Source organism: Gadus morhua, chromosome 3 (genome assembly GCF_902167405.1).
Source record: "Gadus morhua chromosome 3, gadMor3.0, whole genome shotgun sequence".
Taxonomy (NCBI): Eukaryota; Metazoa; Chordata; class Actinopteri; order Gadiformes; family Gadidae; genus Gadus; species Gadus morhua.
The window spans coordinates 1,602,899-1,625,156 of record NC_044050.1 but is presented as its reverse complement, the minus strand read 5'-3'; the positions used below and the strand labels follow the sequence as shown (position 1 = coordinate 1,625,156).

General features: G+C 42.9%; 1 protein-coding gene across 1 annotated transcript in view; it reads left to right on the top strand.

Annotated features, from left to right (window-relative positions):
- sgcz (sarcoglycan zeta) overlaps window positions 1–22,258 on the top strand; it is a 676,366-nt gene that overhangs the window by 494,876 nt on the left and 159,232 nt on the right. Inside the window, exons 5-6 of the mRNA XM_030350679.1 lie at window positions 3,008–3,130; window positions 6,761–6,833. Coding sequence (XP_030206539.1) covers window positions 3,008–3,130; window positions 6,761–6,833 — 196 coding nt within the window. The remainder of the gene's footprint in view (window positions 1–3,007; window positions 3,131–6,760; window positions 6,834–22,258) is intronic.

The following is a 22,258-nucleotide window of genomic DNA, read 5'->3' as shown; positions in this document are numbered from 1 at the left end:
CAGCTATTGCTGACCCAATTAGAAGAGCTTGGACTAGATCCTGTCCATATTGTTGGGCAGGATGAAGTAGGCTATTGGCAGGGTTCGAGTTATGATTCCATCTCTGTGGGGGTCTCTTAAAGTTGTTGACGGTGGGGGGAGACCGTACCAGCCTTGCGCTGAATTTTGACAGTTAGGACGTTAATATGGGCTATTATGAAACCGCTCTTCTCAATGCCGTGGAACGCTCCGTTCACTTGCATGGGCCCTTCACAACAACGCCAGCTTCTTCGGTTGCTAAGCGACGTCAACGTCTTTGGCTAACTATTTCTCTGCTGATCAACACTACGTATGGTAAGTGGTACCAAATAAATTGTAAAAAAACACCTTGTGAAGTTATTTTTTCGTTTGGCAAGTAGCCGCTCATTATCGAAAATAAGCCCCTTCAGGTCGAAGCACCTCCGTTTCGTGTCGGTGTCCGGTTCGCCCTTTCTGGGCTTATTTTCCCGATAATGACCGGTGTTCTATTATCCCACTTAACGTCAATATAACTCTGCATGTGGAAGGGAAAATAGCTTTATTTGCAATTACAATATTATGCTGCTGTATTTTCAGAGACCCCCACAGATATTTGAGTTTGCTGCTTTCATGGGAGCCAGACCTCTCTCGGAGCTCAGCTCCCACTGGCTCCCACCTAACTCGAACCCTGGCTATAGGTCTTTCTACACTGCCGACCGGTTCAGTCGCAGCTTGGCACGCCAGGCGATTTCACCTTCTCATCTCAAGTTTCCTGTGTAAAACCGAGGGGGTCAAATCCCCCGTTCGTCACGGCGCGAGGTGTCTTGGTTCACTGGGGAAGGCGGGGCTGTGCACGGAGTCTCTGACCTCTTTAGAATAATTTGTATTATTGCATACTCCCGAATGTTTTCATTTTTTATGAATGAAGACACCCGCATGCAATAATGAGTTCCCTCTATAGTAGGCTAACGATGCTCTTAGCATCCTACGAGTACCCTGGAGCACTCGTTAGCTACGAGCGTTTTCACAACGTTCGTTACCAAAATGCTTTCGGGAAACGGTGTGAAAACTGTACGATGCTCGTACGACGCACTTCACGATCCACTTAGGCTAACGATGCTTTCGGGAAACTGGGCCCAGGCTGAAAGACTAAATTAATATGGAACTTATTTGCTCCTTTTAAGTTGCTCAATGGTCCCCATTGCTTGGGGAGTCCAATTCCTCCACTGGAAAGGGTGTAAAGTGCTTGCAACTCTTTGCTAGTTTGCGATCTATCTCTCCTCTACATGTAGTTGTGTTGCGCGAATGCTGCTGAGGGAGGTAGCCTATTTGATTGATTCGCTGAATTGTCAAATCATGTGGTGTTAACAAAAAAGAAAGGCGATACCATTGGCCTGGGGCGCACACTGGTGCGACCCGAGGGCGAATTTTCTTGCGGCAAAAAAAAAAAAAGAAGCTGTCTCTGCTTGATAGACAGCAAAAAAATAGCAAGCTTACATTGACTTCAACGTGGCCAGCTTCCCTGGCTTGGAGGAGGGCTTTATTTCGAATGACCAATAACTAGCCTAGCCCAAATCATTGACGTTCAGACGCATCTAAATGGTTGCTGGCGGTGACAAGTAGGCCCTATAACACACAATTAAACGAGGATAAACGCTATGTATTTTTGTTGATTTATTTCGTATTGATAAAAGTTGGTTAATAGTTGGCAGATATATTCAAGTGAATATTTCACGGAGGGGCGGCGCCCTAGCGCCCTCTATTGACCCACCGCCACTGCAAGAGACATACCTTCTACCGCCTCCTCTCAAACCCTGTAGCACCCCAAAGACACCATGACACGAGAAGTACCCTCTACCGCCTCCTCACAAACCCTGTAGCACACCGAAGACACCATGCCACGAGACGTACCTTCTACCGCCTCAACTAAAACCCTACATCCCCGAACCAATCTCTGTGATTGGCCAGATCAAGCTCAACACGGGCGAGGAAACTTCCTGCCCACGGATCAAACCCAAAGCTATGTTGTACGGCCCTGTGAGGACAGGCTTGGTTAGTAGGTAACACACCTTCCGAAGGGAGGGCTCCGGCGTTATTATGTAGAACATGTTAACGTCCTGGGCAGGAAGATCAGATCTTCCTGCACTCTGTGTGCTTCATCTTCCCCCAGGGGGTCTGTGGTCCCTGTCTTCACACACCGCTTGTTTCATTGGATGAACCTACTGCTGTTCTGCAGAGTGAAACTCACCAGTGCAATGCTATCTCCCTCCCTCCCTCTCTCGCTCTCTGTCTGTTATTCAGATATATAAATATATAAACACACTTCTTACACTTGGAAATGACTTCCCTCCAGAAAGGGGAAGTAAAGAAGAATCCCAGAGCGCTGCGCCAGCAGATAGATCCATCGAGCGCTCCTTCATTCTCCTTCCTGGGTGCCTCTCCTTATCGGATTGCTGTGTTGTGTTTAAATGCTAATGTAAAATTCTGTTCCTTCTTATTTCTGTCCTAGACTCTACTTCCTCTCCTCATGTTTAAGAATAGGCGCATGCAAATCACCTCATTATTTTTGTTTATTGTTTCTTCTCTCATGTGCTGATGGTTCTTTACTCTTGACTCTATTTAACAGATTCTCCCAGCCATATTAAGGAAAGTATATAATCAATAAAAGGCAGCGAATATAACAGAAATCGACTCCCATATTGAGAATATTCATTGAACATCACACTTGTTGTTCAATGATAATAATAATACTTTCCTTCTATAGCGCTTTCTTTGTACTGGAAGACACTTTACACAATAAGGGCTGTTCAAAGACAGGAAAAGGAAGGGTGTGGGCGGGAGGTGGGGGCTGGGGAAGGTGGGGGAGGGTATTTATTGTTTTCTTTACCGCCCACCTCAGTTTTCATTTGTGTGTGTGTGTGTGTGTGTGTGTGTGTGTGTGTGTGTGTGTGTGTGTGTGTGTGTGTGTGTGTGTGTGTGTGTGTGTGTGTGTGTGTGTGTGTGTGTGCAGGCTCAGAGATGGTGGCGGCCCAGTGCCAGAGGTTCGAGGTGAGGAGTGCAGACGGAGGCAGGGTCCTCTTCTCAGCCGACGAGCAGGAGATCAGCATCGGGACGGAGAAGCTCAGAGTCACAGGTACACACACACACACACACACGGGACGTGACAAAAGAAAAGTGACAAATGATGTAGAAAAAGGAAGTCGGGCTGGGATTAAGCTTAGTAAAGATTTACTGAGAGAGAGAGAGAGAGAGAGAGAGAGAGAGAGAGAGAGAGAGAGAGAGAGAGAGATTTCAACAATAGAATGACCAGTTTTCTTGGGAGACAACTTTGCCAACCAATGCCAAAATCAATCTGTATCATTTTGTTACCACTAATGGGCCATTAATCCAGCGACTGCAAGACCGCATGGGTGGGAGAGCGATGTGATGCCTTTTGTTCCCAAGTCCCACTCTTCTCTGAATATTCTACTGATCTCAAACAAAGAATCCCATGTGTTTTGAGAAGCACTTCATCCCATAATTACAGTTGGAGGAATGTTATTAATCTATGCAGTGAAAGTTGTGTTGTGAGGCAGCTGCTGTCTTGCTAAGCATGTCCCCGTCTGCTGGAGTCTTTTGTCATGTATGAGCAGTAGAAGGTTGTGAGGGCCCTCATGTACTTCAAACCAGAACAAAATGGCACAGTTTGCCCTCGGGACGTCCGGAACGTCCGCCTCAGCAGGCTCAAACGATCCAATGGCCTCTAAACACGGCCTTTAACATCTTGAGATGTCAACTTCACTTCCTGTTGCATTCGGTCACATGGCCAGGTTCTGCAGAAACCTACTTAACCAAAGCACCAATTAGACTTCAGTAGAATAGAGATGATGAATGAGCAGTACCGGTTCTTTCAATACGCACACTACGCACGTTGCGTAGGGCCCCGCAAATTTATTATTATTTATAATAAAGGCCCCGTGGGGAAAAAAAAAAAACCTGACAACGTAACTGTCCGTCGCGGACGTCAGATAGCTACCCATGCGCATCATTGCATCATCAGTGTAGAAAGATGAAGCGGAGCTATCCCTCGGGGAATGAAAAAAGGAAGAGGAAGGAACTTGAAACTGCGGGAGCAGCAGTCAGGTAAAGCCTTTAACTCTCCTCTCCTGGTGGGAGAGAGGGAGGGACAGTCCGTGTTAGACCAACAGGGCGGTGAGCCCTTGGGGATCCCCGGTCTCTGTGTGCGTCTTGCTAGCTTCTATAATTTTAGTTGTAGCCTTGTATAGTTACAACTGCACTTAACAAAATGGAAAGTAATGGATACATATTGACTAAGATTGAAGTTTGTTTGCTTGGATAGCCCACAGGCAAATATAGACGCAGATACGATTTATTCTTGGTGAATAAATAAAACTCGTGAAATATTATGACAATGGTGCTAAATAATAACCACTTATTAATAGAGTGAGAGATCATACCGAGAAATATCAAACTGTTGCTTGAAGTATTGGTTTGATGTTTCGAGGTTAGTACGTTGTTTATTATGGCATTTTACTCTCCTTTCATTTTATAAAGACATGTTCAATGTAAATTGAAAACGTTTCGTTTTGTTAAGCTCAAATCTTCTCACGACTCAATTTGTTTGCCTAGCAACCACTTCAACAGAAAACGGACAATATGGATCTGCTAAATAAAATGGTTTTAATTCCAACACAAGTGATTCAGAGTTTGTAGTCTTTCTATAAGAAATAGTTGCTTCTTCTGAGAACCTTGGCATATTTTCACTGGACCATTGAAGATTTGAAAGTTACAACCAATGTGTGTGTTTTCATGTTAGCATGGGAGCTGGTAAATTAACTGTTGATTGTAAATAGGCTGCCTTTTAAAGATTTTTAGGTCTTTGTGTTTTTTCTCTCAGTGTTCACACTTTTCTGCTCCAGAATGTTGGAACTGTCGTTGCCATATAATAATAATTAAATAATTACAGTATATAAACATTCACCTATATTTGAAGTATATGAAAGTAAAACAAGTGCAGCCGATTTGATGCAGCTGAATTAATAGTAGCCTTATCCATATTTTACAGGTGCTATGCTTAAATTTCTTAGAAGCAGCACAGACTCAGCAGCACAGGGCCCCTTGGCAGAAATTTGCCTAGGGCCCCATGGAGGTCTGAACCGGCTCTGTGAATGAGTATGAATTAAATAATATGAAAGGATATCAGAATATGGAAGATTTACAGAACAATCCCACAACGAAAGGAACAGAAGTTCAACACGCACATTTTACCATAGGTCTGGGCTGTTTCCCAATGTTAAGGAGCATGCTCAATGGCCGCCCTTTTAAGGACGCTACGTCAGAGAACGCCGACAAGCACTGTTCCAATTTTGAGAACACTCGAAAATCTGCGTCCTTTTCACACCCTTTGCTTTTTATAGATTCATCATGTGAATGCAAAAAATTAAGCTTAAAGACCTGTGCGATTTATTTCAAACGTTTTTACAACTTAATGATAGTCCAAAAAAAAAATTCCACACACATGTTGGTGCTAACCTTAATGTCGTTCGATAAAGATTTCGGAAAATTTCGCCATTAGGAGCTTAATTACTGGGTAAATTGTCGTGTTTTACATGGTAACGTCGCAGAACGTACATGGTACAAGTTTGTGTTGACTGCATGTAAAAGGGAATAATGTATTACAAATTATATGGTAAGAACCTGGTAATACCATGGAAACAAACAAGGCTTCCTTTTACAGTACAGTTTCAGCTTAATTACTGGGTAAATTGTCGTGTTTTACTTGGTAACGTCGCAGAACGTACCTGGTACAAGTTTGTGTTGACTGCATGGACAATGGAATGTATCTATTATAAATGATATGGTAAGAACCAGGTAATACCATGGAAACAAACGAGGCTTCCTTTTACAGTACAGTTTCAGCTTACTTACTGGGTAAATTGTCGTGTTTTACTTGGTAATGTCGCAGAATGTACATGGTACAAGTTTGTGTTGACTGCATGGATAAAGGAATGTATCTATCATAAATGATATGCTAAGAACCTGGTTATACCATGGAAACAAACGGCCCAGTATTTAAGAAGATGTACCATGACATTAGAGGAAAACTGTTCCTGCAGAGGTTGTTACCAGGTAAGTAATTCCATAATGGTAAATCGAATGAACCCTTTCTAAATGGGTGTAGCTATGAATAATAACTAAGAAAAAGTATTTTATTGGAAAGTACTATGCTAATAGTAAATCATTAAATTTGGGCTGTTACCAACATAAACCTTGGATAATAGGTGTTTCTAGGAATTGGTTGCCTAATTTTCCTAGGAAGTACACAATATCTGAGTTATTACCAACCTAAAACAGTTACAACTACACGCTACTTAGTTGAGTTGATTGGTAATAGTGGAGGTTTTACTTAGTACATCAGCTGTAATTCCTCTGTATTTACCTTCTTATTACCAGTGGTAATTACACAGTAATACACTATAATTTACCAGATAATTCCTCTGTATTTACCTTCTTATTACCAGTGGTAATTACCCAGGAATACACTATGATTTACCATGTATTTACCCGGTAACTACCTCTGTATTTACCTTCTTATTACCAGTGGTAATTACCCAGTAATACACTATGATTTACCATGTATGTACCGGGTAAATACCTAGTAATTAGGGGACTGTAAAAGGAAGGGTTACCTGTTCAGTTTCTTTCCAGAATATAGAAACCAGTCCTGAACAGCTTCTCTCTCTCTCTCTCTCTCTCTCTACAGGAGACGAAGGCGTGGTGTTTGGCCATTCTGTGGAGACGTCGCATGTCAGAGCTGAACCCTTCCAGGACCTCAAGTAAGTCCCAACACGCCTCAGTCAGAGATTCTTCTGAGGTATAAATGTTTGCGTGTCTATCTAAGCTGAATTTACAGTCCTGTGCTCCCCACGTTTCTCAGTATCCACATTTGGATTCAGAGACCAGCTGAAGAATTGCCTGCAGTTCTGCTTCCACTGCACATTTACATGTAAACAAGGGGGCAGTATATTGTTTCAGAATTCAAATGCACATGAACCGATGAGCAAACCGGGAAAGGAGTTGGGAGATCGAGTATGCTCCATCGACAATAAGTTGAAGAATTAATTAATTTGTATGAAAGAGATGTTGCAGAATCATTCAGATGCACTGATGAAGAGCCGTTGATGTACTACTCCCTACCTAAAAGAAGGGACTTGCGCAGTCCGAGCAGCCACGTTGATCTGTGTGGATTTTGCATACGTTCAGGAAATTTGATTTGGCCTTTATTGTGTCTATGTCTGTTTGTCTGTGTATATATCAATAGCGTAGCCAGGATTTTTCAACAGGGTCGACTTTTGTGAAGTATACAATTCAAGTATACAATATATATATAAAATTATATATACAATTATATAATTATATATATACAATTATATATACAATTGTTTTTTTACGTCATCATTTTTTTATTCCGATAAAGGCAGCAATTGTCCCAAAATTGAACAACGCATGATTTCATCACAGATCAGACGATTGACGGCAATCCGCTGGCCCCCGGAGCTGAGCTCTTCCTGGAATTCAGCTCCGGCAGGAGTCTGGGAGGCTGCAAACGGCTACAATCCCGTTATTCTCTATGTTATGATTCAATCTGTGCTTCAGATTGATGTGGAAGTGGAAGAACCAGAGACGTCGGAAAACCCAACGCTGTCGTTGCAATTCATGAAATCATCCGGAGGCACACACAGGTTTTGGAAGTGATATTATATACTACTAGAGTTTTCTCAACCTCTAGTTTTAATTAAACCCATGTCAACAATGTGGAAACCCCAGTCGATAATGTAACAACTTTCTGAGCACATAATATAATAACATTTTGCCTATAATTTTACAATGTATAACATTCGTTTACCTACATTTAAATAGCTGCGGGGGGAGCAGCTCAAGCAGGGGGCCCCAGACTTCCCTTTCCCGGGCCACATTGACCAGCTCTGACAGGGGGGATCCCGAGGCGTTCCCAGGCCAGTGTTGAGATATAATCTCTCCACCTAGTCCTGGGTCTTCCCCGAGGTCTCCTCCCCACTGGACGTGCCTGAAACACCTCCCAAGGGAGGCGCCCAGTGGGCATCCTTGCCAGATGCCCGAACCGACTCAGCTGACTCCTTTCTAAGTAAAGGAGCAGCGGCTCTAATCCGAGTTCCTCACGGATGGCTGAGCTTCTCACCCTATCCCTAAGGGAGACGCCAGCCACCCTTCTGAGAAAACTCATCTCGGCCGCTTGTACCCGCGATCTCGTCCTTTCGGTCATCACCCAACCCTCATGACCATAGGTGAGGATAGGAACGAAGATCGACCGGTAGATCGAGAGCTTTGCCTTGCGGCTCAGCTCTCTTTTCGTAACAACGGTGCGGTAAAGCGAACGCAATACCGCCCCCGCTGCTCCGATACTCCGGCCAATCTCACGCTCCATAGTACCCTCACTCACGAACAAGACCCCGAGGTACTTGAACTCCTTCACTTGGGCTAAGGACTCATTTCCTACCCGGAGTAAGCAATCCACCGGTTTCCTGCTATATAAGGTAATTTACATTTCCTATGGAAAAAATACTCAGGGGTAGTATTATTCAAGAGATTTTCAGGGTACAAATGTCAGGATATGTTGTTCACACATACGGCCCATCAGGAGAATATCAGGACTTACACGTGTGTCTGGAAGTAGCTAGTGTGTGAGCATTTGATTACATTATAAAATTAGTAAAATTATGGTAACAGGGGTAATCGTTGCAAGTTCAGTATACTAAGCATGCAAATCAATTATTAAATTGCGTTTACTGTTATTCAGGGGAAAAAGGGCTTTGACATTTTAAAATGCAAGGCAACTACTATTGCTTAGTTAAAAATATTAATCATCATTGAGATTAAACATTGCTTCCAGTGTCCTGGCCAAGACGGGCAGCAGTAGCCTACAGTCACACATAGCATACAGATAAATAAAACAACTAAAACAGTCCGAAGGGGGGAGGGGGGATATCAATATTGCAAGACATTTGGGGAGGCTCAAGGAGGAGGGTAATATTAAGTTTGAGCAACAAAGTGTAGTCTTGTGGTGGACTCTATAGACATAATGCACCATACTGTGTTATTGACATGTTTTCGTTCTGTGTTATAGGGACAATGTCTCTTTAAGATCACGTGAATTATCTGTTGATATGCCGGTCGTAATGTTTAATTTGACTCTTTTTATATTACAAAATGAACCACTCGCTGCCTTTGTCTTGACGTACAGTGTGTGCACGTGCGTGTGTGCGTGCATGCATGTGCGCTTCCATGTATGTGTGCATATGCACCAGTGGAGGCTTCTCCATTGAGGAGAGGGAGGAAGATCCTCCCTAACATTGTTGAGAATAAAAAAATTTAGATTGCCCAGACTACTGTAATGAGGTAATGCCCTTAAATATGACTACTTTATACTTTAATGCCTTTGAATTCATAATGTTTGTTTCCCTGGATAAAGGGACATTAGGTCCCCCTATCGCCTATTGACAATTACATCAGGGAGGAAGGTCCTCCCTCAGCCTCTGTTGACTCCCATTCATCTCCCCAAAAGTACCTGCGGCCGGTGAATAACATGGGTTTCAATGGGAGAGAGGAGGAAAGTCCTCCTCTGAGTGGGTGTGACCTTAAGGCGTCTGATTCGCACAAAAATCGTTTCGGGCTGCGCTATGAACCAATAAGCAGGATCCCTGGCTGGTTAGCAGTGTTGCCAGATTGGGAAGATTTCCCACCCAATTGGGCTACTTTTAATCACGTTAGGCTGGAAAAATTATCAATGGGCGGTAAATCTGCCCAATCTGGCAACGCTGTCGATAACAAACCCACTCTGCCTGCAGCGCTGTTCAGTCTAATGGGGCTTTCACACCAAAATGAACCAAGAGCCAGTTCCGGGCTGGTGCTAGGGCCATTTCCAAACAGGTTCCAGCCTTATCCCAGTTATGAACCAGTTGGTTTCACACCGGCCAGAGCCAGCCAAGGAGCCGGCGAGAGCAACGTCATGACGTCACTGCAAACGTCTCAGATCAACCCTGGCCGGAACTATACAATAATAAAAAGAACCCTCGCGCCAGCTTCAAACACAACAACAGCAATTTCGTCTTCACGTCAATCCGTGTATGGTTCGTTCTTTGAATATTCAGATTTAAAACAAAATCAGAAAAAACTATTACATGGTTCCCGCGGGTCCTTAAAAAGTCTTAAAAAGCCTTAATTTTTTTTGTGTGAAATTAAGGCCATAAATTGTCTTAAATTTACTGTAAATTTGCTCTAGGTATTAAATTTTGCAGAGGGTTTTTTAAGACTAGGGGAAATTGTCGCACACAACAAATCACCTAGTGCCTCTTTTAATTACGGCATTTTCAGGAGTTTTACGTTACGTTAACGTTGACATAAGTCATCAGTAGGCTAACTTGCTGGCGCTAATTTTAGCTAGTGACAGTTGACATCATCAGGCCAACTTGCGCTACTTTCAGGATGGGACGGTGCAAATTCAATGAGAAATGGTTTGAGGAGGATAAGTTTCGTGGGTGGTTGGAAAAGGCAGGTGACTATGAGGCAAGGTGTCGTTTATCCCGAAAGGCATTCATACTAGGGACCATGGGAGCAAAAGCTCTTGAGTCCCACATGAGGTCTCAGAAATATATCTGATACTCCGTGGCAGCTTGCACGACTACACCGATGCCTGTATTATTTGAAAGAAGTGGACTGAAAAGTTCAGCATCCGTGGCTAGTACTTCACATCAGACGGCGTTAACCGGCTTTGTGTCGCCACCAGAAACCCAGAAGGCGGGGGTATTGTGGGTTCTCCACACGGTGAGCAGACATAATTCCTTCAAATCAAACAAGGACATTAGTACTTGGCTGCTATGTTCCCAGATTCTGAGTTTGCCAAGTCGTTCACCTGAGGTGAAAACAAAACGGCCTATCTTGCCAAATACGGCATTGCATCTTTCATAAAAGGAGAGCTGTCACGCAGCGTAAACGATAAACAGTACGTCCTCATGTTCGATGAGAGTAAACAAAACCACTAAAAGCAAACGGATGGATATCCATGTGAGGTACTGGCCCACGGACAACACCGACAGCCATGTCATATCGCGGTACTATGGATCACAGTTCATGCTGGATCATTTTAATGTAAGAATTCCAAACAGTAAATTAATTAAATTGTGTGACGGGCTTTGACTTTTGCCCAAAAATCATACTCGAAGTTTGTTTGTTTATTAATATTCGAATATATTGGAATATTTATTAATAATATTTTGACCATTAAATTCCTTCAGTAAGACCTGGATTGGGCTTTGCGGGGTTTGTTTACCTGCGTTGCTATGGTTACCGGTCCTGCGTGTTCCGACGGTTTATTAGGTATCTAATAAATGCCTGTCTAATCAATACTTCATTCAATGCCTCTTCCTTGGTCATTACAATATTATGAGTAGACTGCGTCGGGTTCTCCGACGCTCTCCCTCTTGGCCTGCCATAACAGCTTCGAATATTAAGGGCTGTCCCTTATATTCGTTTGAATTTTGATTTATTTTTTGATATTCGAATTATATTCGAATAAGGAAGTTCGGCGTCAAAGCGTGTGTGTGTGTGTGTGTGTGTGTGATCACTGTCAGCCGTGTTTACATCTTTATTAGCAGACTTTGAAAAAAACATAAATACAGACTTGCTAATATTGAGATGTAAACTTGAACTGGTCAACCAGTTAGAAAAATAGACCATGGCAGCTGATAGTTCATCTGCAGCTTCTTTCTTATTTGTTTATTTTTATTATTCATGTAAATAGATGACTGTATCGTCAGCATACATAATACAAGTTACAGAAGGTGGACAAGCATCAGGAAGGTCATTTAGGTACAAACTGAACAAGATATGATTTAATCCATGTTATCACACTAGGTGACAATTAAACTTAGTGAACTTTCCAATTAAAATGTCATGGTTGACAGTATCAAAGGCTTTTTTAAGATCAAGTTAGACGGCTCCCACTACGCCTCCCTTGTCCAGTCTAGCCTTGATATTTTTCAGAAGATAACAGTTTGCTGTTTCAGTGGAATGAAGTCTACGAAATCCAAATGGCAATGGATGCAATGAGAAGGAGGATGTATTCAGATGTGTTATAATCTGTTCGGATATCCATTTTTGATACAGTTGGTAAGATACTACCGGTAATTGGTCTATAGTTGCTTGTGACCATGGGGGTCCCTGCTTTGAATACTGGTATGATTATAGCAGTTTTCCAAACACTTGGAAACAATCCATCCTCAATGGATTGGTTTACAATCTTTGTAATAGGCGAAATGAGTGCCTCTTTGTTTGTTTTGAGAAAAACATTATCCATTCCATTTATCCTTTGATTTGGAACATTTAAGAAAGGAAATAATTTGATTTACTTTGGAGATGGTTATTTCTCTAAAAGTCATAATGGGCCCATCAGTATTTATGGGAGTTGTAATCTTGCTAGATCTAGGGAGGTTCAGCGTTAATTCATTAATAGTCAATAAAATAAGTTTTAAAAGCTGTTGCCACTTTACTTGGATTATGGATCAAAGTAATTATCATTTTACTTTTCGCATAAAACCATGTATAATACTATGGAGTTTAGCCATGAAGGGTTTAGAGTTATCCTCCATACATTGCTCTACAAAGTGCTCATTCCAGTTAATTTCCTCAATTGATTTGGGAAAGTGATCGCTTAGCTTGTTGTAAGGGATTTTACACTGTTCTAGCTTTTTGCATGATGTTACATTAAACCTCCTTTTGGTAAACTTTCTTAGGATAAGATAAGATAAGATAGTCCTTTATTAATCCCCCTTGGGAGAAATTCACAGGTGACCAGCAGTACAGTGGGAAAAGAGAAGTGCGAAAAACAGTATAAATGTACTAATTTAAAATAAAATTATAGCACAAAACTATTTGAATAAGATAAAATAAAGATAAGATAAAACAAACATACTATATACATGTAACTGTCCGTTTGTAGGTGACCTGTGTGTTAAGTAAATAAATAAGTATGATGAAATATGAGGTATAATATAAATATAAATGTGCCAAATGTGCAGGGTCCCTGAAGTAATCGAAAAAAAAAAAAAAAAGATCAGGATCATGTTGTGGTCAGACCGCCCTGAGACTAAATTATAGGATTTCTTTATTCTTTCCATCCTATTGGTAAACACTAGGTTAATTAGAGTTTGTGAGGAAGCAGTTATTCTTGAAGGGCCATCGATAACCTGCTGAAAATCAAATGCATTTGCTATCCCTTTAACACCTTTTTCTTTGATTTATCTAGCCAGTTGATCTCCTAATGAAATGATTTCATTCTTGCTATCACATTCCTCGACAAGAGCATTTAATTCCTCAAAGAACACACTTTTAGCAGATGGCGGTATGTAAATTCCAATAACAGTGAATGAAATTTGTACTGACAGTATTAGTTGGTGGCCTATACATTCCAAGTCATTCTCGCGTGACCATTCTATTTGTCTACTATTTATACTGTTCTTAACAAAAATTAATACACCCCCTCCCCGACCAACATGTCTATCCCGACGAAACATATATTATAACCATCCACTTTTAAAATGTCAGCAGGAAAGTGTTCGTGCATCCATGTCTCAGTTAAGCATAAAAAGTCAATTTTGGATTCATGCAGGAGATGCTGCAGCTGTTCACTTTTGGGCAGGGCATGTTAAGATGTCCATCTAATAATCCTCTTGGTTTGACATTGCGATTCCAAAGTATGCGCGCCTGTCGAACTGTTTGGAAAAGTCTGAAGCCACGGTTTTTCACAATTGCAGGATTAACCCTTTTTGATGGTCCAGCGCTCGTCATTTGGACATTCGGTAGCACATAGCAACATGAAGGGTTTACAATTGCCGCTGATGGATTAGCAGAGAACACACCCAGTCCGTTGACTTCGGTGGCATAGTGATCGTCACCAGGCCCAGTATATCCAACGTAGGATGCATTACCATCGAGGCAAGAAGGTGAGTTCGCAGCATTTGCAGTTGAGTGATATTGGTCTCTGTCCATATCCCTCACAGTTGGTCCGGGATTTGCGTGCACGTCTCCCACAAGTAGGAGCGCGAAGAGCAGGTAGCCAGTGAATTTCCAGGAAACTTTGGGAGACTTTGTGGTTCTGTTTTTGTACTTAATATTATGCAAGTTCGCTTTTCCCTGATTAAGAACACTGTAGTACGTAGCAAATTGTCCAGTAGTCAAGCGCATGCCGGTAAATCCTCTGTTAGACTCTGTAAGGGGAGTACTAAATGTTTGTTATCCATGGTTGGCCTGGAACCCGAAAGTGGTTGATGAATCAATGAGGTGACCAAACACGGTTGGACTGACTTGACAATAAGAGCCGGGACGTATACGACAATCCATGCATGTTACTTTTAACAACGTAACTGTATGTTGCATGGTACTGCTGTTGTAAAGAGATATTCCGGTTTCGGAGAAACAGCGACGCAGCATCTGCCATGAGCTGCCAAAACAACGCCAGGCATAGACTTCTTGAACGCAAAAACGTTTTTTAGGTTTGCATGAGACGCAACGCATTTCTCAAGAATCGTTCTTTGAGCCGACAGCTTCTTACGGTTCCCCTTATCAAAAGGCAGTGTACGGGAATTTTTTGTGATGCTATGGAACTCCTTCATCGGTAGCGGGTCCAATTTCATCAGAAGCCCTTTCTCTATTGTGTGGTCTCCCTCGTCTCCGTCTTCTATGTCGTTGCCTTCTTGTTACGTCTGTCGTGAGATGCTCAGAATGATTCATCAAATGAGGGTCTTGCCATTTTTGTGTTATTTTCCCATTCAATAATGTTGAAATCTGTCTTGATGTTGTGATGGGAAAAATCGATAATTCCCCTCAAATGCATAACAAAAGTAACAAGTCTGTTTTGAAAATGAAAGGAAGACAGAAACCTGAACAATTTACTTAAGTACACTAACAAAATCTTTGTTCATGGTCACTTCCCACCTCTGAAAGTCAGATTGCATCTATATTACAGAATAGCCCTTATAAATCATCTGTAAATTAAATGAAACTAATCTTGCAAATGAACATGCTGCATTTATGTGGGTAGTTCATTGCATTAGCCGAAGTATGTGATTTACATTGTACTGCTTTGCCCCCCCCCCCCCCCCCCCCCCCCTCCCTTACTTTAAAGGGGTAGTTCGGAATTTTGGACATAGGGCCTGATTCCGAAGTGAGCATTGGTATTCTATATCACTGGAGACAGTTTTCAACCCATTTCATTCAGTCCTTCTAGTTGCAGAGTTCGCTCGTGCTAGGCTAGCGCACGTCAACGGGCAATGCTAGCCTGCTATTAAAAACAGTCTTACCCACTCCACAGTACACCCGAGGTAAATCAATTATAACGACAGACTATAAATCTAAATGTCTGTTTATAGAATAATGTTAGAAATAAAACCAACCTTGCATTGCATTGCATTTTGAGGGAATTGCGGGGTCTCAGCAGCAGTGTTTATATTCCTGTACGTAGGCTACGGCAGCGGCGGACTGATACCTAGGTTACCTGCCGCTGTCATTGCTACAAACGCAGAGTACAGTGAACGAAGGAATTCTACAAGCGTATTCAATTAACAAGATATGGCCACGTTTGGAGGAGTTAGCGATGCATCTGCTTTTGAAGACGATTATGAGGAATTTGTTGTATCCAACGAACCGTACATGTACGAGCCGGTGTTTTGATGTCAAAGCCAGCAGCAACAAGCCACAGTTGAGTCCTTTCTGGATCTCGCACTGGAAATTGGTGGAAACTTTGTGGTGCCCATCTGTACCGTTTATTTCTACAATTTCTAAAAGCACACTGAACCATCATGTTGCCTAGTCGTTCAATTGCGCTTCTGTCCCACGCTTCTCTGTTTACGTTCTTCTGTCGTGATTCGGTTACAAACCTAACCACCGCATAGTAGAATTCCGCTTCTGCTGAGAAAGTAGTCCCTCGATGATTCATGCGATGCAAGGTTAGTTTTATTTCTATCATTATTCTATCAACACAGACATTTAAATCTATAGTCTGGCGTTATAATTGATTTACCTCGGGTGTACTGTGGAGTGGGTAAGACTGTTTTTAATAGCAGGCTAGCATTGCCCGTTGCCGTGCGCTAGCTTAGCACGAGCGAACTCTGCAACTAGAAAGACTGAATGAAATGTGTGAACTGTCTCCAGTGATATAGAATACCAATGCTCACTTCGGAATCAGGCCCTATGTCCAAAATTCCGAACTACCCCTTTAAGTCCTTTGGGGTCATTCATAAAATTCCAATGAATTTGAACAGGGTAGCAAAGATGTTCATAATATATATATATATATATATATATATATATATATATATATATATATATATATATATATATATATATATATATATTAGGGTTGTAACGATACAGCAACTCACGATTCGGTTTGTATCACGATTTTTGACCCACGGTTTGATACATCCCGCGATTTTTTTAAATTTAAAAAAAGCATTTTTAACACTTATATACCAATTAACTTTATGTTACATTTAATAACAAATAATTTGGAACACTGAACAGATTTGAACAGAAATAATACTATTAAAGTATAGCTAATTTAATAAAGAAATAACCAAAGATTGCAGTTGGAGGATGCTTTTTGCTGGTAGGCAAAAACCCTCAACTGTTTGGTTGGTTTAGTCAAATATCCTTATTAGCGCTTCTTATTAGGCTATGTAGCTTAAATAATGACATAATCAGGCCGTATAGAATGCATCATGTTTAATAGCCTAACTTTCAATAGATGGGGAAAAACATGAACGTCTAACATGTACGTCGCAATAACGAGGCATAGTGTTACGAGTAGCATATGTGTGTGCGCGAGATTGGCAGTGTGCGTATGCGTGTGTGAGTGACGTCAGCGAGTGAGTGGACGAGCGAGGAGAGCGAGCGGTAGCGCGTGTGTCTAGTGAAGAAGCGAACGAGTCCGGTAGAATAAAGTACCCATCCTGTCAATAATCGGTGGCCGCTTCATTCCGACCTATAAGCAGACAAACTGCCAGTCAAATCACACAAAACAATAGAGACAGGATGACAGAGGCAATTTTTTTCGTGTTTGGCCCACTCTGGATAAATGTCGTTCATATCGCATATGAGGACTTCGACGGCTGTGGAGAAATGCAATCCTCCGTAGCCACGGGAAGCTGTCATCACAGAGAGGGCATCTCGTCGCATACTTACGGCATAGGAGGGGGCGCTGTCAGCAGATTATTATTTAGACAATTATTAGCAAATTTCAATCTGACAATTTGACCGGAGAGTTAGGGCATATCGCGCTTCTGCCTTCTCACACCGCGAGACAGGTTTGTGGCTTTGAGTGTCTCGATTTCGGTTTCGATACGCGTATCGTTACAGCCCTAATATATATATATATATATATATATATATATATATATATATATATATATATATATATATATGTATGCAGGGTGCGATTTGTGAAAAACCAGAGGGGGATAATTTTGAGAGACATTTTATTCAGGAAAAATAACCACACAACAGTGTGAAAACTTATGAAAACAGTTGATCTTGTGACCTTGTGTATCTAAACCTTACACTTAGGCTTCATAACGTAGGCGGTAGGCCTATTTTGAACGTGAACTTAACCACTGCATTTAAAGAAATATTTTCTCATAGCTAATATTGTTTTTTAATGTGCCAAATAAAAAAAATATATATTTTTTTTCCCGATATCAGTTCAACAGAAAATATGAAATACCACAATGTGCTGTCAAGACGTTTTTTTTTTTTTTTATCGGTTAATCGGGTAGACTATAGGTCAGACTACGAAAACAGTCCGCTCTGATGACGCACTTCAGCCTCTTTTTTTTGCTTTCCTGTTGGCGGATCGATAGCAGCATGGTGACCCTGCTTCAACCACATCTCTGCAAATCTGCGGGCCGGGAAGGAGGCAACATCTGGTGCATTTACAGAGATGAAAAGCAGATTGTGCAGTGTGGACACATTCATTCTGTTTCTGCCATCTGTAAGAATGTGGTTCATGGCGCTGAAACCTCTTTCACACTCGGCTGTGGACACTAGGAGCGTGGAGACAGTGGTGAGAACTTTGCGCATGCTCTCTCCTGTGACACCGTGACATTTAAACTCATGGAACTCCTTCAGGAGTATGGGACTGGTTGCGGCCTCAACAGCAAGAGTTTTGTGTATGGCGAGAAGTTTTTCATCGCCGTAGAGGATGTGCTCGTCTTCATCAGATGGCCAGTTTGATGGATTTAGAGCGGCGGCGGCAGAGATAATCACAGCACAGTCAAAATGAAGACGGACCCTGTGTATTTTGGTTGTTAATTATTACGATGTAATGGTGAAAATACTTTGGGTGGGGGGGATCATTTTTATCCCCACCGAGGATAAAAATAATTCAGCAGAGGGTAGGACGTGTAAACCAGAGGGGGGGATAATCCCCACCATCCCCACCGGCAAATCGCACCCTGTATGTATGTATGTATGTATGTATGTGTGTGTGTGTGTGTGTGTGTGTGTGTGTGTGTGTGTGTGTGTGTGTGTGTGTGTGTGTGTGTGTGTGTGTGTGTATGTATGTATGTATGTGTGTCAAGTTGTCCGTGGTTTTTGCTGTTTTGTACTTTTTCCCCAACTTGAAAAAGGAACTGACATCTATTGGAGGTTTTGGGAAAACTGGATTCTACTCAAAATGAAATGACTTGAGTCCCAGGCAGTAGCTACGTTTTCACTTTTCTTTCCTTTTTATTTTCAGTTAAACAGTAGCTTGCTATTTTCTCTTGCAATTAACCTTTAGCTAAAAAACCTTTAAAGATAAACAGAAACATAGAAAACACACATGAATATCAGCAATCCACGCAACAATAAACCGACACCAACATGTGCAAAATAATTGACTTTCTCAGATATAAATTCTTGTACAAAATATACTGGAATTTTAAACTTAAAAAGTACACAAACAACGCAGAAATTACATTTTTCAATTGTGGAACATTCAATAATAAAGTATTAAATGCATAAACCATCACTTATACAAACACGGCTACTGCAGCCTCACCATCACCTTATTTCTAACAAGTGACAACTTAGTTTACAGTTCACGGTATAGGCAGACAACATTAGCATCCCCACTTGCAACGAATGCTGCGGTTAGAAGCTATTAATAGCACAAACAACGTTACCGGAGCAGCGGCAGACTTTGATGGAAAAGACCGGAAGTAGGCTACATTCTCTTACCGGCTGCCTCTCCAGATTTCAAAGATGTTCAGTAGGTACAATACAAGAGTTTTTATTACACCCGTTTGCTGTGGTTTTCTAACAGTCCTCTTGTTCTCTCTCGTGCCTCCTTGAAGCTCAATTAAAACACCTGCTGCTCGTGTCTGCGTCGCGTGTATGACGTAGCTTATTTTTGCGTCAACCATTAGTTGAGCTGGTGAGTCCTTCCGCTCCCAATTTAAAATTAAATCACTATTTTTTGTCCGTTAATTTCTTATTTTTTTTCAGTGTATTTTCTTAAACCCCAAAGTAAAATTAAAACCACAGTTTGACTCGACACCTCCCACTCGATCTTTCCGGTAGACATACTGGGAAGGTCGCCACCTCAAAGTCAAACTCAATTTAAAAGAGACCTCCCACTTTGGTCTATTCGGGATCCGGTTTGGTCCAAGGAACCTTCTAGCTGCCCTCCAGATCCAAGCAATGGTCTTAACAAGTCTGGTAAGGCTGCTGAACCGTTTGATGTCCACAAGGCTTTGGATTGCTGACCCTGCGGGTGGTCTCTGTTGATCTACTTGGACATGGTCCCCTTTCCGGCCTGGTCCCATTGCCTGTGCCCTCGTCAGAGCAGCGACAAAGGCTTTCTTTTGCAGTTTGTTGATGCTCTCTCTGGCAGCAGTAGCAATTTCTTTTGCAGATTTGATCGGCCACTCACACACAGGAAGGCTCAGGAACTCTGGACCATTCTGCCACTCTGAGTCTTCATCAAGTTGTTTGGGGCCGCTTCCTCTCGTGATTAGGTCTGCAATGTTCTGCGGACCAGGGATCCACCACCAGTCCTGGACTTGTGAGTTGCTTTGGATTTCTCCTATCCGATTTGCAAAGAAAGTTTGATAGCCATAGCTCTCTCTTTGGATTGCGCCAAGAACGGTCTTGCTGTCGACAAGATGGAACCACTTCTCAACTTTGATTTGGCTGTGCTTTTCAAAGTACCTCTTCAGGCGGGACGCAAACACTGCTCCACATACCTCTGATTTCACAGCATCGCCCTTCTGATCCAGAGGGGTTAGTTTGGCTTTAAACTCCACCAGCTTGATGATGGGGCCTTGATCAGAGCTCCACCTCAGATACATCACTGCTCCGTAGGCATGCTCGCTCCCATCTGAGAATGTAACTGCCCACGGCTTACCGGTATGGCATGAAGGAGTTAGAGCCCTGGTGAATTTGACCTTGCCGAGCTGGACATATTTAAAAAGCTCAATTGCATCTTCCCTGAGGCCCTCTGAGAGCGCTGTGTCCCATGTGTCTTTAGCTGGGCAACTTTTGTTTTTTGCCTCTTGGAATGCTTGGCGCACCAGGATAGCTCCCTTCTGCTTTGCAGGCGTCACCAGGCCACTTGGGTCATACAATCCAGCCACCTGACTGAGCAACTCTCTTCTTGTCAGGGGATTGGGAGTCTGAGGCCTAACCTGTTCTTGCAGGAGGTTCTGACCAAGCCGCATCTTTTGCTTCCTCTTTGAGAAATTTATGGAAGTCATGACATGAAGCCTGTCTTCCCCAACAATGTAGCCAAGGCCGAGTGCCTTATTGTCGTCATCACCCATTTGATTTGGGAGGACCAAGGTTCCCTCTTTGGCTCTTGCGCTGTTGTCTGGCTCGTCCTGCCTCCCACTTTGCTCAGAGAACACCCACGGCTTGAGCTGAAATCCTCCAGCCTTCAGGATGCTCTCGACGTTTGCAGTGATGGCTCTCAGGCGGTCGAGGTCATTTTGCGATGTCAGGACATCATCGACATAGCTGTCCTGCTGGAGTACCCGGCGCTCCTCCTCAAGGTGCATGAACTGAGGGAGTGAAACTGGGTCTTCTATCCAGGGGTACTTGGCATGCCAATGCGGATCCTTGCTGTGGCAGTCACCTGCGACGTACGGAAGTCCGTCTCTCACTACCTCGAGTTCCCGTTCCTAAGCAAGGGTCATCTCTTTCCCACCTGGCTGGCAGTCTCCACATCGACAGCCCCCACACCTTGGATCGCAGGCAGCGCCAATACTGTCCCATCTCCACCATTCTAGGAAGTCTTGCCCAGTTGTGAAGGTGGTTGACTCCTGGATGTCGTGGCAGATACGACTGTTTGTTTGCTGCTGCTTTAAGATCCTGGCGGGGAGTTCCTCATATTTACTGGCGGCGGTCCTCATTGACCTGGCGAAGTGAGTGTTGGATGCGTGGGCTGACACGGCGATGCTCTCAAACAGGTCTGGGTGAGTCCCTCCAACGGTCTTCCCCAACGGTCCGTCCCACAGCACAAGGTCTCCAACAACTCGAATTCGCTGAGGTGCCAGCTTACCCTCTCTGTGACTAATCAGCAAGCTTATCTCCTTGGGTCTTGTGAGGTCGTCGGCTGGGATGTCAGGAAAGAACTTTTGCAGTTGTCTCGCGGTTACGCCCTTGTAGACATCTGCAATGTTGTCCAGTCCATAGCAAATCAACTGGTGGGATTGAAGGGTTCCTCTGGGAGTCTCTACTCTGATCTTTAACAGGTACCTCTTCGTTTCCACGCGAGCCTTCATCCCCCCAACCCCATGGACAACAAGGGTGACTTCCTCGCTTCTGAGGTTCAGCTTGCTTGCAGCTTTGTGGGTGATGTAGTTCGTGTCCGATGACAGGTCGATCAAGGTCCCGATCTTCTGTCCAGCATTGGCTGTTACTTCAAGGAGCATCATTATGACCGGGAACTCTTGTAGACCACCTTCAATGAGAAGGCTTGATGGCTTGGTGACTGTGCTGAGGGTCTTTGAGGCGGCGTTCGAGAAGGCATCCCGACACTGTTTTGCAAGTTCTGGGGAGAGTTTTCTTATGAAGTCCTCCTGGTCAGCAGTGTACTTTTCCTTTGCTTCCCCAGAATGGCGTCTACCCCTGTTCTGGACAGCACTGCTGCTTTCATCAGCATTTGGACACAGGTAGTAGTGATGTTCACGAC